At 29.5% G+C, this 15,714-nt stretch overlaps 1 protein-coding gene across 1 annotated transcript in view; it reads left to right on the forward strand.

Annotated features, from left to right (window-relative positions):
- Window positions 1-2,781: 2,781 nt before the first annotated feature.
- Window positions 2,782-15,714, forward strand: part of fam20a (FAM20A golgi associated secretory pathway pseudokinase) — a 40,776-nt gene continuing 27,843 nt past the window's right edge. Inside the window, exons 1-4 of the mRNA XM_073828533.1 lie at window positions 2,782-3,277; window positions 10,053-10,246; window positions 10,338-10,388; window positions 13,446-13,524. Coding sequence (XP_073684634.1) covers window positions 2,931-3,277; window positions 10,053-10,246; window positions 10,338-10,388; window positions 13,446-13,524 — 671 coding nt within the window. The 5' untranslated portion in view covers window positions 2,782-2,930. The remainder of the gene's footprint in view (window positions 3,278-10,052; window positions 10,247-10,337; window positions 10,389-13,445; window positions 13,525-15,714) is intronic.

The raw sequence follows: 15,714 nt of genomic DNA on the forward strand, positions 1-15,714 counted from the left end.
TCCCGAATCCAATCCAACAGCATGAAATAAAACTCCACGCACCTGAACGTCACAGAACGGAGCTGGCTGATCAAATTCCTCAAGTGTTACCCAGAAGCCACTTCTTCCTCTGAACGCTGGCGTTCGGTCAACTTTGAGGTCATCTGGTAGTAGTAATGAATGGGGTGTTACTCAAATACATACTGTTCAGTGTTTGCAAACGTCAACAACAGCTGCTAACAACATGTCTTTGTTTTTCAGCATGAAGGGAACTGCTTTTTAAAATAGCAATGGATTTTCAAGTCATCCACTTATGAGTCTTTCCCAACACTTTCCAGAGTCCAGAGACTTGTGTTTATGTTTTGTTTTTGTACACTTAAAAAACACTCAGGCCGAGATTTAAAGGAATAGTTCACCCAAAAATAAAAAAACTCAATGGGGAAAAGTACTATGCAAGTCAATAGGGAGCCTTTTGGCCAGATATTTAATTTAACTTTAATTTATTTTAAAATTTAAATCTTAAATTTAGGCCTAATATTTACTTTAACTTTTTAAATTTTATTTTATTTGATATGCAATTCAAATTTAAAATCTTAAAATTTAGGCCTAATTTTTAATTTAATTTGAATTTAAAATTTTATTTTATATGCAATTTAAATTTTAAATCTTAAATTTAGGCCTAATTAATTTATTTAATTTGACTATTTTATTTAATTTAATTTCATTTAACATGCAATTCTAATTTTAAATCTTAAATTTTGGCCTAATATTTATTTTATTTTATTTGACTTTATTTTATTTTATAAGCAATTCAAAATTTTTATCTGAAATTTAGGCCTAATATTTGATTTAATTTTACTTTATTTTATTTTTAATTTACATGCAATTTAAATTTTAAATCTTAAATTTAGGCCTAGTATTTAAATTACTTTGACTTTTTTTTATTTTATTTTATAAGCAATTCACATTTTAAATCTTAAACACATGCCTAATATTTAATTTAACTTCATTTTATTTTATTTTGAATGTAATTAAAATTTAAAATCTTAATTTAGACCTAATATTTAATTTCACTTTTTTCATTTAATTTTATTTAACTTTATGTGCAATTGCAATTTAAAATCCTAAATTTAGGCCTAATGTTTAATTTAAATTAACTATTTAATTTGATTTTATATGCAAATCAAATTTAAAAAACTTAAATGTAGGCCTAATATTTAATTTAATTAAAATTTTTAATTTTATTTTATTTTATATACAATTGCAATTTTAAATCTTAAATTTAGACCTATTTTTAATTTAATTTAACTTTTTAATTTAATTTAATTTTATATGCAATTGCAATTTTAAATCTTAAATTTAGACCTATTTTTAATTTAATTTAACTTTTTAATTTAATTTAATGTTATATACAATTGCAATTTTAAATCTTAAATTTAGACCCATTTTTAATTTAATTTAACTTTTTAATTGAATTTAATTTTATATGCAATTGCAATTTTTAATCTTAAATGTAGGCCTAATATTTAATTTAATTTAATTAGACTTTATTTTATTTTATATGCAATTCAAATTTTATATGCATGACACGGAACCTAAGAAATCTGATTTTACAGCTGATCCGCAAACACGTGCGTCCAAACCCAAACAAATGGCAGATGTTTGCATGTTTAGGCCTAATGTTTAATTTAATTAAATTTTACATTTATTTTATTTTTTTATATGCAATTCAAATTTTAAATCTGAAATTTAGGCCTAATTTTTTATTTAATTTGACTTTTTTATATATTTTATTTTATTTATGCAATTCAAATTTTAAATCTGAAATTAAGGCCTAATATTTAATCTAATTAAACCTTTTTTATTTTATATGCAATTTAAATTTGAAATCTTAAATGTAGGCCTAATATTTAATTTATTTAATTTAACTTTTTTTTTTAATATGCAATTGCAATTTTAAATCTTAAACTTAGGCCTTTTTTAAATTGATTTAATTTAACTTTTTAATTTAATTAAATTTTATATGCAATTGCAATTTTAAATCTTAAACTTAGGCCTAATATTTAATTTAATTCGACTTTTTTTATTTTATTTTATATGCAATTCAAATTTTAAATGCACTTAAACTTTATATTTTACCTCAGAAAACAACCAAATGCTTTTTCCTAAACTGAGGCTTCATTCTGCATCCGTTGGGTTGTCTTTGGAAAATTTTTCCTTTATTTTCCTGTCTTTCCCCTTCTCATGCCAAAGACAAAATTGTCTTAAAATGACACGGAACCTCAGAAATCAGATTTTACAGCTGATCCGCAAACACGCGCGTCCAAACCCAAACAAACGGCAGATGTTCTCAGCTCTCCAGAAGCAGTCTGGGAAAGTTGAGCGGTGTTTCCCGTCCGCCACACAGCAGCATGTTGTGCAGTTTCAGTCAAACGTGCAGATTTCACCAGCGGCAGAAAGAAAAAACCCAGGCCTTTTTATTTCTTGACTGAAAACGTTTATGTGCACTGGCACTCAGAGCTGCTTTCCGACTCTCTCCAGCGTATGTGTGTGTGTGTGTGTGTGTGTGTGTGTGTGTGTGTGTGTGTGTGTGTGTGTGTGTGTGTGTGTGTGTGTGTGTGTGTGTGCGTGTGTGTGTGTGTGTGCGTGTGTGTGTGTGTGTGTGTGTTTATCTGTGTGTTTTTGATGGGAGGCTGTGTCTACATGGGAAGTGGGAAGGTGCAGCTGGAATGTTGCCCGAAGGCAAGGCAAGCGCACAGCTTCCACGCTTCAGTCCAACGCAGAGAGAGAGAGAGAGAGAGAGAAAGAGAGAGCAAAAGCAAGACGACTCAGAAGGGCACAGCGCTGTCTGGGTCAGATGTGTGAGCTACAGTGAGGAGCAACATGCGGCTCTACTGAATGGATTTGTCCGTGAAGAAGCGGAGAGCGTTTTTTCCGACCCATCTGGAGACATGAGAAGAGACCGGCTGCTGGTGGCCGTCACTCTGGTCAGCCTCCTGGCGGCCGACATCCATTTCGTCCTGCTTCCCAGACTCAAAACCTGGTATCATCTGCCCAGAGGAAGCTGCATGTGCGAAGCCACCAACGGCAGCCTGGAGAACGGAGGCGCTACGATCGTCCCGTGGACCACCAGCCAGAATTTCACCACGGTTCCCACCGAGCGAGGCTCTAAGCTGGATCGGCTCTTCGGGCATCCGCTCTACAACATCCGTCTTCCAGACCTGGGGCCTGAAGAGAGACTTCTGCAGGATGAGGAGCTCATGAGTTACTACAAGAGGAAAGTCAGCCGCTGGGAGAGGTATACTAACATATAGGTGTTTATTAGGAGACTGGGGCTAGTTGTCACTTATAGTTGTTAAATCAGGAGCAAATGTTGATGAGAAGGGGCAAGTTGTCACACTGCACGTTTTCTGTCTTGTTTCCAGCCAAAATATCTAAACATTCTTAAATCAAGAAGGATTTTCTAGACAAGTAAAAATTATTTTATTGTTTTCAGAAACAAGTCAAAATGAAGTGAGTTTTTGCTTGAAACAAGCTAAATAATCTGCCAACGGGGTAAGAAAAAATAATCTTGTTTTCTGTTTGAAATAAGATTTTTTTATGCTTACCCCATTAGGAGATTATTTAGCTTGTTTTAAGCAAAAATTGTTCATATTGATTTTTTTTTTTTTTTTTCTGAAAAATTGATTTAAGTATTTTTAGATATTTTGTCTGGAAACGACAAAAAAAGTAAGAAAAGCATTTTTTTTCCAGTGTAAAAACTCCTGATTTATCCTTTAATTGATCAAACGTGATGATAAAGACATTTATAATGTTACAAAAGATTTCTATTTCAGATAAATGCTGTTCTTCTGAACTTACTATTCATCAAAGAAACCTGAAGAAAAAATAAATAAATTCTACTCAGTTGTTTTCAACATAATAAAAATAATAAATGTTTTTTGAGCAGAAAATTTAAATATTAGAATGATTTCTGAAAGATCATGTGATTGAAAACTGGAGTAATGATGCTGAAAATTCTGCTTTAATTACAGGACAGAATTATGTTTTAAAATAGATTCAAATAGAAAACAGTTATTTTCAATGGTATAAATATTTTTAAAAATGTATAATATGCTCAGGTATACTTGAGGTGTTTAATATTGTGATGTGCACTGCAAAAAAAAAAAAAAAAAGTTTACACCAACAAATCTAACTGTAGGAGTCATACCAGGTATATACTAGTAGAAACTAAAGCATGAAGTTTAAAGCATGATATTAACAACCTCATTTGTTCAGTTTGACTTGAGGTGTGAGTAAAGGGCATACTGTACTCATAAACACAGGTCAGGACGTTATTGACAGAGCTGACAGATTAAAGCAGACGTGACTCAGTGTTTTGTTTGCTTGCGTTTGCGGTAGGGTTTGGTGTGTGGTAATATATTAGCTCTGGATTGGGACACGTGGAGTTGTGTCTCATATCCTGGTCACAGCGGACGCTCACTAATGTCCGGAGTGAAAGTATAGCACCAAAAACACAACAATGTATTGGAAATAGAGTGGAATCTCAGTTTGATAGTTCTTGATCATGTGAAAAAAAAAAAGTGTTATTCATTAATTATTATATATTTTTTAATATTAATTAGTATTAAGTTATTAAAAGTACATTATTTTGTATTTATTTATTTTATAGTAGTATTATATTATGCCTATAATAGTGTTATATTATGTTGTTTTTTAATTTTTTTTTTAAATATAAAATATATAAAACTATAAATATTAAATGAAAAACTAATTTTTATATATATATATATACACCGCTGCTCAAAAGACTGATTTGGGATCAGTAAGACTTGTGATGTTTTTTAAAGAAGTCTCTTCTGCTCATCAAGGCTGCATTTATTTAATCAAAAATACAGGAAAAAAACTAATATTGCAAAATGTTATTACAATATAAAATACTGTTTTTTATTTTAATATACTTTAAAAAATAATTTATTTTTGTGATGCAAAGCTGAAAGCTAATAAAAGTAATCATTTCTTTCATAAAAAGAACAAATACAAAATTTGTAGTTTGAACAGAAGTGTATATTTTTAGAAAACGTTTCCATTTAAATAAGTGCAGTTTTTTAAACCTTTTATTTATTTAAAAAAAAAAAAAAAAGTATCACAGGATGCAAACAAATATTAAGCAGCACAACTGTTTCCAACATTGATAATTCTAATAATAAATCAGCCTATTATAATGATTTCTGAAGGATCATGTGACACTAAAGACTGGAGTAATGATGCTGAAAATGTAGCTTTGATCACAGAAATAAATTACATTTTAAATTATATTCAAATAGAAAACAGCTATTTTAAATAGTAAAAATATTTCAGAATTTTTATAATACTTTGGATCAAATAAAGGCAGGCTTGGTGAGCAAAAGAGACTTCTTTAAAATACATTAAGAAATGTTTACTGGTAGTGTAGAATGATTTCTGAAGGATCATGTGACTGCAGTAATGATGCTAAAAATTCAGCTTTGAAATGAGGAATAAATTACATTTTAAAATATATTCAAATAGAAAGCGGTTATTTTAAATAGTAAAAATATTTCAGAATTTTCGCAGTACTTTGAATCAAATAAAAGCAGGCTTGGAGAGCAGAAGAGACTTCTTTCAAAAACATTAAAAAAATTACTGTACAAAAACTTTTGACTGGTAGTGTACGTTGTGCTTTTAAAAAATAAAGAGAAATTCTAATATAATACATATAAAATATATTTAATTCAATATTTGTTTATCTTCAAGCAAAGCTGCAGAATCTTTGGCTCACAAGATGTCTTTTTATAGCAGAACTCCCTCTTGCTGCCCCACGGAAATGTTATTTTGAGTTGAGTTTCGCAAGGACTTGTTTGGTAGGTTGTGTGTTGCGTTTTACAGGCAGTGGTGTAGACAAATCACTCATTTAATTGTCCTGGCCATGATTCCGTTCAGGCCATTGGGCAGCACAAGTGTGTCCCACATAATCAGAGGTTTGCCACTTTAATCATCTCGCTCCGCTCCGGATGCTGTTGTTTCAGAAGCTGTGGGTGGGTCAGTGGTCAGCGTCTCTGATTGCTGATCTTCAGGGGGTGAAAAACTGCTCAAAAGTTTGCTTGCGCTATATTTGTGAGCATAAACACGCTGATGAGGCAGCTGTGAGCGCTCGCGGTGTGAAATGCTGTAACTATGGAAGCAGAGACCAGAGAATTCAGTCATATTCTCAAGCGTGGGCTCCTGCTGGGTCTCTGCCACACTAAACATTTCTGGAGTTTATATTAGTTTTTCAACACATTTCTGTTTTTGCATGATGTTGTCTGTAGCTGATGCATGTAGAGGTCATGGGGACAACTTAGGAGGATCAACAGCTAATATTTGCTCTAAAAAGGATCAATGATTTGTAACATGGTGCTTCTGTTTCGATTCTATAATGCATGCATTTGCTCAAATATACTGGATACATTATATAGAAAATATTAAAAAGTCATCCACATGCATACAAAATTAAATGTGAAAGGTGGCACCAATAATAGTGATTAAAATATATTTTAAAATACTATATAATAGATTCTATGATGCATGCAATTGCTAAAATATACTGTATACATTATATAGAAAATATTAAAAAGTCATCCACATGCATACAAAATTAAATGTTAAAGGTTGCACCAATAAAAGTGATTAAAATATATTTTAAAATACTATATAATAGATTCTATGCATGCAATTGCTAAAATATACTGTATACATTATATAGAAAATATTGAAAAGTCATCCACATGCATACAAAATTAAATGTTAAAGGTAGCACCAATAATAGTGATTAAAATATATTTTAAAATACTATATAATAGATTCTATGCATGCAATTGCTAAAATATACTGTATACATTATATAGAAAATATTGAAAAGTCATCCACATGCATACAAAATTAAATGTTAAAGGTAGCACCAATAATAGTGATTAAAATATATTTTAAAATACTATATTATAGATTCTATGATGCATGAATTTGATCAAATATACTGTATACATTATATAGAAAATATTAAAAAGTCATCCACATGCATACAAAATTAAATTTGAAAGGTGGCACCAATAATAGTGATTAAAATATATTTTAAAATACTATATTGTATATAATGTCAGCAGTATATTTGATCAAATTCATACATTGTAGAATCTACAATATAGTATTTTGCATGAATTTGCTAAAATATATTGTATGCATTATATGCAAAATTATTAAAAAGTCATCCACATGCATACAAAATTAAATGTTAAAGGTGGCACCAATAATGGTGAATAAATATATTTTAAAAAACATAATCATAAAATCTGTGATGCATGAATTTGATCAAATGTACTGTATACATTATATACAAAATTATTAAAAAGTCATTCACATGCATACAAAATTAAATATTAAATGTGGCACCAATAATAGTGATACAAATATATTTTAAAATACTATATTATAGATTCTATGATGCATGAATTTGATCAAATATACTGTATACATTATATAGAAAATATTAAAAAGTCATCCACATGCATACAAAATTAAATGTTAAAGGTTGCACCAATAAAAGTGATTAAAATATATTTTAAAATACTATATAATAGATTCTATAATGCATGCATTTGCTCAAATATACTGTATACATTATATAGAAAATATTAAAAAGTCATCCACATGCATACAAAATTAAATGTGAAAGGTGGCACCAATAATAGTGATTAAAATACATTTTAAAATACTATATTGTATATAATGTCAGCAGTATATTTGATCAAATTCATACATTGTAGAATCTACAATATAGTATTTTGCATGAATTTGCTAAAATATATTGTATGCATTATATGCAAAATTATTAAAAAGTCATCCACATGCATACAAAATTAAATGTTAAAGGTGGCACCAATAATGGTGAATAAATATATTTTAAAAAACATAATCATAAAATCTATGATGCATGAATTTGATCAAATGTACTGTATACATTATATAGAAAATATTAAAAAGTCATTCACATGCATACAAAATTATAAATTGTAAAGGTGGCACCAATAATAGTGATTAAAATATATTTTAAAATACTATATTATAGATTTATATTTTTCTCTGGTATTTCTCTCTGGAAATGACAGCATTTATTATTAAGTACAGTCTTGTTTTATTGGAATTCTAAAAATTGAAATGAAATACTAATATTATTTCCCACCTTACATTTCTTTACTCATTTATTTTAATATCTTTTAATCCAGTTTACCCAAAATATATAACATTATGGTGTTACATTTGGAATGTGTGAATGGCATTTCTTTCTATGCCATTTAATTATTATGCCTTTGTGTTTAAAAAATAAATAAATAATGTATTTATTTAAATGCATTTTTATTATTATATTAATATGGAATTATACCTTTGTGTTTAAAAAATAAATAAATAATGTATTTATTTAAATGCATTTTTATTATTATATTAATATGGAATTATACCTTTGTGTTTAAAAAAAATCAAAATTATATTTATTTTTTAAATTAAAATAAATTATATAATTGTTACAATAATTAATATAATAGTAATACATTATGCATGTTATTTTATTAGATTATATTAAAAACACTATAAATAATAAAAATATAATATTTATAATATATTTATATTTATCATGTATTATTTATATATTTATTTATATATTTAAATATTATTATATTAATTAAATGTATTATATTTATGATTATACATTTTAAATTCTGAATAAATAATACAAATAAAATATATAAATATGAAATAAGGCTAAATTATATTTATTTCTTTAAATATATATATATATATATATATATATATATATATATATATATATATATATATATATACACACACACACACAAACTCTAAATATTTGATTTTAACCATGATTTTAATTGTTTATAGTATAATTTATTTATTGAGGGAAAGAAAGGATAGAAATTAATACTTTTACTTAGCAAGGATGCATTAAATTGATCAAAAGTGATGATAAAGACATTTATAATGTTACAAAAGATTTCTATTTCAGATAAATGCTGTTCTTTTAAACTCTCAATTTATAAAGAAAAAAAAACAGAAAACTCTACTCAGCTATTTTTAACAATAATAAAAAAAAAAGTTTGTTAAATTCAGATTTGAAACGAGGAATAAATTACATTTTACAATATATTTAGATAGAAATCAGTCATTTTAAATAGTAAAATTATTTCAGATTTTTACTGATTTTACTGTACTTTGATTAAAATAAACGCAGACTTGGTGAGCAAAAGAAACACACACACACACACATATATATATATATATATATATATATATGTGTGTGTGTGTGTGTGTGTGTGTGTGTGTGTGTGTGCTGACGTGTGTGGGGCTTGCTTTTATAGCAATAAAAACTAAAGTCTCTTATATGGAAGTCAAAAAATGCTGTTGGCAGATTGCTAAAGCATTGGAATAGGATTGAGCTGTTTTGCATCTTAAAGATCCCTACATGTGCAGACCTGTGCACACTACAGCAACTCTTATTTTAAGAGCTAATAATACCTTTGTAGGGTTATGACTTAAAATAGAGCTCACAAATGTTTGGACTGTCATTCCAAGTTTTTGTGTGGAAAAGTAACTAATTTTTAAAGAGAAATAAATGCATTTTAGTATCTAAATATGATATAATACAGTAACTTGCAAAAGTATTCACACCCCTTAATTTTTTTCACATTTTGTTTTGTTGCAGAATTATGTTAAACTGCTTTAAATTAGTTTTTCCCCACATCAATTTACACTCCATACACCATAATAATGACAAAGCAAAACCAGATTTGCAAATTTTACAAACTTATTAAAAATGGTGTATGAGATGTAGATTGATGTGGGAAGAAAAACTAATTTGCTTAAGCTGTTTAACATAATGCTGCAACAAAACAAAATGTGAAAAAAATGAAGGGGTGTGAATATTTTTGCAAGGCACTGTAAGAGATAACATTTGAGTAAAAGCTCAAACAATCTCCAACGCCAGCTCTGATTGTCCTGTACAGAATGAAGAAGTACTACATCGAGGCGGCAGCAGCTTCCAACATCACTATACCTGATTATCCCGTGATCTTCGACCCCGAGGCCAGCTGGCTGCACTTCCATCTGGGGATCAACCGCTACGCTCTGTACTCCAGAGATGACAGCAGCGTGGACAGACTCCTGCGGGATATGCAGACGAACACCGTCATCAGCGCAGGTGAGAGAAATAAACCCCAAATCTGCATGATTTCACTGCAGCATCTCATCCTCAGAAGCTGATGTGCAGTATTTGATTGTGTGTTTGACAGATTTCACTCAGGATGAGAAAGCGCTGAAGGGAGCGTGTGATTGCTCACAAGGTAAATATATATTTCACTGCAAAAAATGCTTTTCTTACTTAGATTTTTTGTCTTGTTTCCAGCCAAAATATCTAAAAATTCTTGAATCAGAAAGGATTTTCTAGACAAGTAAAAATTATTGTCTTGTTTTTAGTAAAAACAAGTCAAAATTAAGGGAGTTTTTGCCTAAAACAAGCAAAATAATCTGCCAATGGGGTAAGAAAAATAATCTAGTTGTCTGCTTGAAATAAGATTTTTTTTCTTACCCCATTGGCAGATAATTTTGCTTGTTTTAAGCAAAAACTCACTTAATTTTTACTTGTCTAGAAAATCCTTTCTGATTCAAGAATTTTTAGATATTTTGGCTGGAAACAAGACAAAAAATCTAAGTAAGAAAAGCATTTTTTGCAGTGTTGAACACTATTGTTCCACCAGATTTCAACATTTTGTTGAAAAACATCCCAGATGAAAAAAAAACGTGCAGTAAAATACACTTAGTACCCTTCAATAATGTACTTAAAGTGCTCTATTTTCATGCACTAATTTTGTAGGCTATTTAATATACTTTAGTACTTCTTTAGTGTACCCAACTGTGCTATTTTGGGATGCCATTATTATGAACTAAAAAGTGCTTTCAACATAATTTAAAAAATTCCTAAAAATGACGATTAAAATGACGATAATCAATTTAAACTCATTTTATATAGATAGATAGATAGAGAAATATTATCTATCTATCTATCTATCTATCTATCTATCTATCTATCTATATACACACACAGTGCCCTCCACTAATATTGGCACCCTTAGTAAATATGAGCAAAGGTGACTGTGAAAATAAATCTGCATCGTTTATCCTTTAGATCTTTCATTTAAAAAATTCACAAAATTCTAACCTTTCATTGAAGTAAAACGATGGAAAATGTGGGGGAAATCTCATTATGAAATAAATGTTTTCTCTAGTTCACGTTAGCCACAATTATTGGCACCCCTAACTATTTGTCTAAAGTATATTCCCATTAATATTACAATTGTTTTAGCACACCAGGGTGGCTAGGAGTATAAAATTGTGCAGTCATGACTTTCTGTTATGGATTATAAATATGAGGAACACAAAAGCCAAATTCCCTTAATCATCCATCACAAGAAGTAAAACCAAAGAATGTAGTTCTGATGTGCAGAACAAGTTTGTTGAGCTTCACAAAATAGAAAGTGGCTGTAAGAAAAGAGCTAAAGCATTGAAAATCCCCATTCCCACCATCAGGGCAATAATTAAGAAGAAGTTCCAATCCACTAAAGATGTTACAAATCTGCCTAGAAGAGGACGTGTGTCTATATCACCCTAATGCATGATAAGGAGGAGAGTTTGAGTGGCCAAAGACTCTCCAAGGATCACAGTTGGAGAATTGCAGAGAATTGTTGAGTCTTGGGGTCAGAAAGCCTAAAATAAAATGATCAAACAGCCCCTACATCACCACATGTTGTTCCAGAGGGTTTCTAGAAAAAATCCTCCTGGCTCACCCAAAAACAAACTCCAGCATATTCACTTGTCAGACAGGATTGGAACTTCAAACAGGACTGGCTTCTATGGTCAGATGAAACTAAAAATGAGCTTTTTGGCAGCTAACCCTCCAGATGGTTTTGGTACAGACACGGATAAAAAAGTACAGCATGTCCACGGTTAAAAATACTGCTGGGTCTTTAATGTTGTGGACCTATTTTTCTGCCGGAGGTCCTGGACATCTTGTTTAGATACTTCATGGATTCTATCAAATACCAGCAGATAAAAAAACCAACACCTGACTGCCTCTGTTAGAAATCTTATAATGGGTCATGGTTCCATCTTCCAGCAGGACGATGATCCAAAACAACATCAAAATCAACAAAATTGTGTCTCTGAGCACAGAATGAAGCTTCTACCATGGCCATCCCAGTTCCCTGACCTGAACCCTGTATAGAAACTGAAAAGAAGAAGCACCAACATGAAGCTGGGAAGACAGAGATTCTGGAGAATCTAGAGAGATTCTGTTTGAAGGAATGGTTCCTGATCTCGTCAGGTGTTCTCCAAACTCATTAGACATTGTTGGAGAAAACTCAGAACTGTTATCTTGGGAAAAGGACGTTGCAATAATTGGGTGCCAAAAATAGTGGCCAACGTGAACTAGAGAAAAACGTTTATTTCATAATGAGATTTCACCCCTAGGTTCGATTGTTTTACTTCAATGACAGGTTAGAATTTTGTGATTTTTTTAAATGAAAGATCAAAAGGATAAATTATGCAGATTTATTTTCACATCCACCTTTGCTCATAATACCAAGGGTGCCAATATTAGTGGAGGGCACTGTAATTGTCTGGACCTTTGTCCATTGTCTTGAGTTTCAAAGACTGCGTTTATAATGAATTGCCAAGGGTTAAAGGTAAATGAGGTGATTTTCTAACCCTTCAGAAACAAACTCACAAAAGCCAATCAGTCTAGAGTAAACATCTCTAAACGTCCACTTCTGAAAAACCACACCACCGCATCAACCAGATGCTATTTTCACTCAACATTTTCCCCTTTTAGCTTTGTTTTGGCATAAATGAACATCTAATACAGTACGACTATGACGTTTCTATTGTTTGGCTCGTCCTTTTGTGTTGTTTTTCTGTTTCGCTCATTACTCCAGTGTTATTCTGGAGCATGGCTGAGTTTGTGAACTATTGATACGATTGAGCTGGAAAGGAGCTAAAAGAAGTCTGAACGGCGCGGTTTACGGTCGCCGGCTGCCTGCCACGGCTTCCCACAACCTCAGACAAAAGCTAAAGGAACAGCAGTGCTGGAGCGTAGCGTACACCGCAAACCCTGTTATGTAAAGATCCCTCTGTAATTAAACTATTACAGCTGAAAGGTCCACTCTGGGGAGTAAAAAAAAGAGTCCAAAAAGAGTCAGGTGTTACAACAATTTCCTGACATTTTTTTAATTCTGTGTTTTTCACCACAACACATTAAAACTTTAAAAAAAGGAATGCAATTATTGGAAGTATATAAATATAACCAGAAGTCTAACTGTTTTCTTTTATTCTGACTGTTCAATCAGTGGTTAAACCAAGCGGTCTTCACCTGAAGTTGGCCCTGAAGCTCCAAGACTTTGGCAAAGCTATGTTTAAACCAATGAGGTAACAATTAGTTATTTATATTTGGGTCAATAATGTTTTTTTTTCAGTTAAAAATTGGTTTAAATGTGTAAAAAAGATGCCATAAATATGAAGTACCAATCCCATGTATGTACTCACTTTACAATAGATATTATTTGTATTTTATAAATAAAATATGAAGCATGTTAAAGAAATAAGTTCATTTTAATATAAATCTCAGTCGCACCGCATGACATTTTAATATGAATGTGCACACAACATTCTTAATGTTCAAACAATTACAATAGATATAATTATTTGTATTTTATAAATAAAATGTCAAGCATGTTAAGGAAATAAATTAATTTTAATATAAAATTATGGTCGCACCGCATGACATTTAAGGCTATGGCCAATTAAACACTAATATCACTTTATTTAACATTTTAATATGCATTTATGTGCACACAACATTTTAAATGTTTGAACAATTACAATAGATATATATTTTTTATTTTATAAATAAAATGTCAAGCATGTTAAGGAAATTTTAATATAAATTATGGTCGCACCACATGACATTTTTCAAGTCTACGGCCAATTCATCTAAATGAAAAAAACTTTAAATATAAAATTTTAATATGAATTTGTGTACACAACATTCCCAATGTTTGAACAGTTACAATAGATATTACTTTTTGTATTTTATAACTAAAATGTGAAGCATGTTAAGGAAATTAATTAATTTTAATATAAATCATGGTCGCACCACATGACATCTTTCAAAGCTACGGCCAATTCATCTAAAAAAAACAAACAAACAAACACTAAAATCACTTAACATTTTAATATGAATTTGTGTATACAGCATTATGAATGTTTAAACAATTACAATAGATATTATTTGTATTTTATGAATAAAATATGAAGCATGTTAAAGAAATAAGTTAATTTTAATATTAATCTTGGTCGCACCGCATGACATTTTAATATGAATGTGTGTACACAACATTCTTAATGTTCAAACAATTACAATAGATATTATTTTTTGTATTTTATAAATAAAATGTTAAGCATGTTAAGGAAATAAATTAATTTTAATATAAAATTATGGTCGCACCGCATGACATTTAATGCTACGGCCAATTAAACACTAATATCACTTTATTTAACATTTTAATATGCATTTATGTGTACACAACATTTTTAATGTTTGAACAATTACAATAGATATATATTTTTTTATTTTATAAATAAAATGTCAAGCATGTTAAGAAAACAAATTAATTTTAGTATAAATTATGGTCGCACCACATGACATTTTTCAAGGCTACGGCCAATTCATCTAAATGAAAAAACTTTAAATATAAAATTTTAATATGAATTTGTGTACACAACATTCCCAATGTTTGAACAGTTACAATAGATATTACTTTTTGTATTTTATAACTAAAATGTGAAGCATGTTAAGGAAATTAATTAATTTTAATATAAATCATGGTCGCACCACATGACATCTTTCAAAGCTACGGCCAATTCATCTAAAAAAAACAAACAAACAAACACTAAAATCACTTAACATTTTAATATGAATTTGTGTATACAGCATTATGAATGTTTAAACAATTACAATAGATATTATTTGTATTTTATGAATAAAATATGAAGCATGTTAAAGAAATAAGTTAATTTTAATATTAATCTTGGTCGCACCGCATGACATTTTAATATGAATGTGTGTACACAACATTCTTAATGTTCAAACAATTACAATAGATATTATTTTTTGTATTTTATAAATAAAATGTTAAGCATGTTAAGGAAATAAATTAATTTTAATATAAAATTATGGTCGCACCGCATGACATTTAATGCTACGGCCAATTAAACACTAATATCACTTTATTTAACATTTTAATATGCATTTATGTGTACACAACATTTTTAATGTTTGAACAATTACAATAGATATATATTTTTTTATTTTATAAATAAAATGTCAAGCATGTTAAGGAAACAAATTAATTTTAGTATAAATTATGGTCGCACCACATGACATTTTTCAAGGCTACGGCCAATTCATCTAAATGAAAAAACTTTAAATATAAAATTTTAATATGAATTTGTGTACACAACATTCCCAATGTTTGAACAGTTACAATAGATATTACTTTTTGTATTTTATCACTAAAATGTGAAGCATGTTAAGGAAATTAATTAATTTTAATATAA

This window comes from Garra rufa, chromosome 22 (genome assembly GCF_049309525.1).
Source record: "Garra rufa chromosome 22, GarRuf1.0, whole genome shotgun sequence".
NCBI lineage: Eukaryota > Metazoa > Chordata > Actinopteri > Cypriniformes > Cyprinidae > Garra > Garra rufa.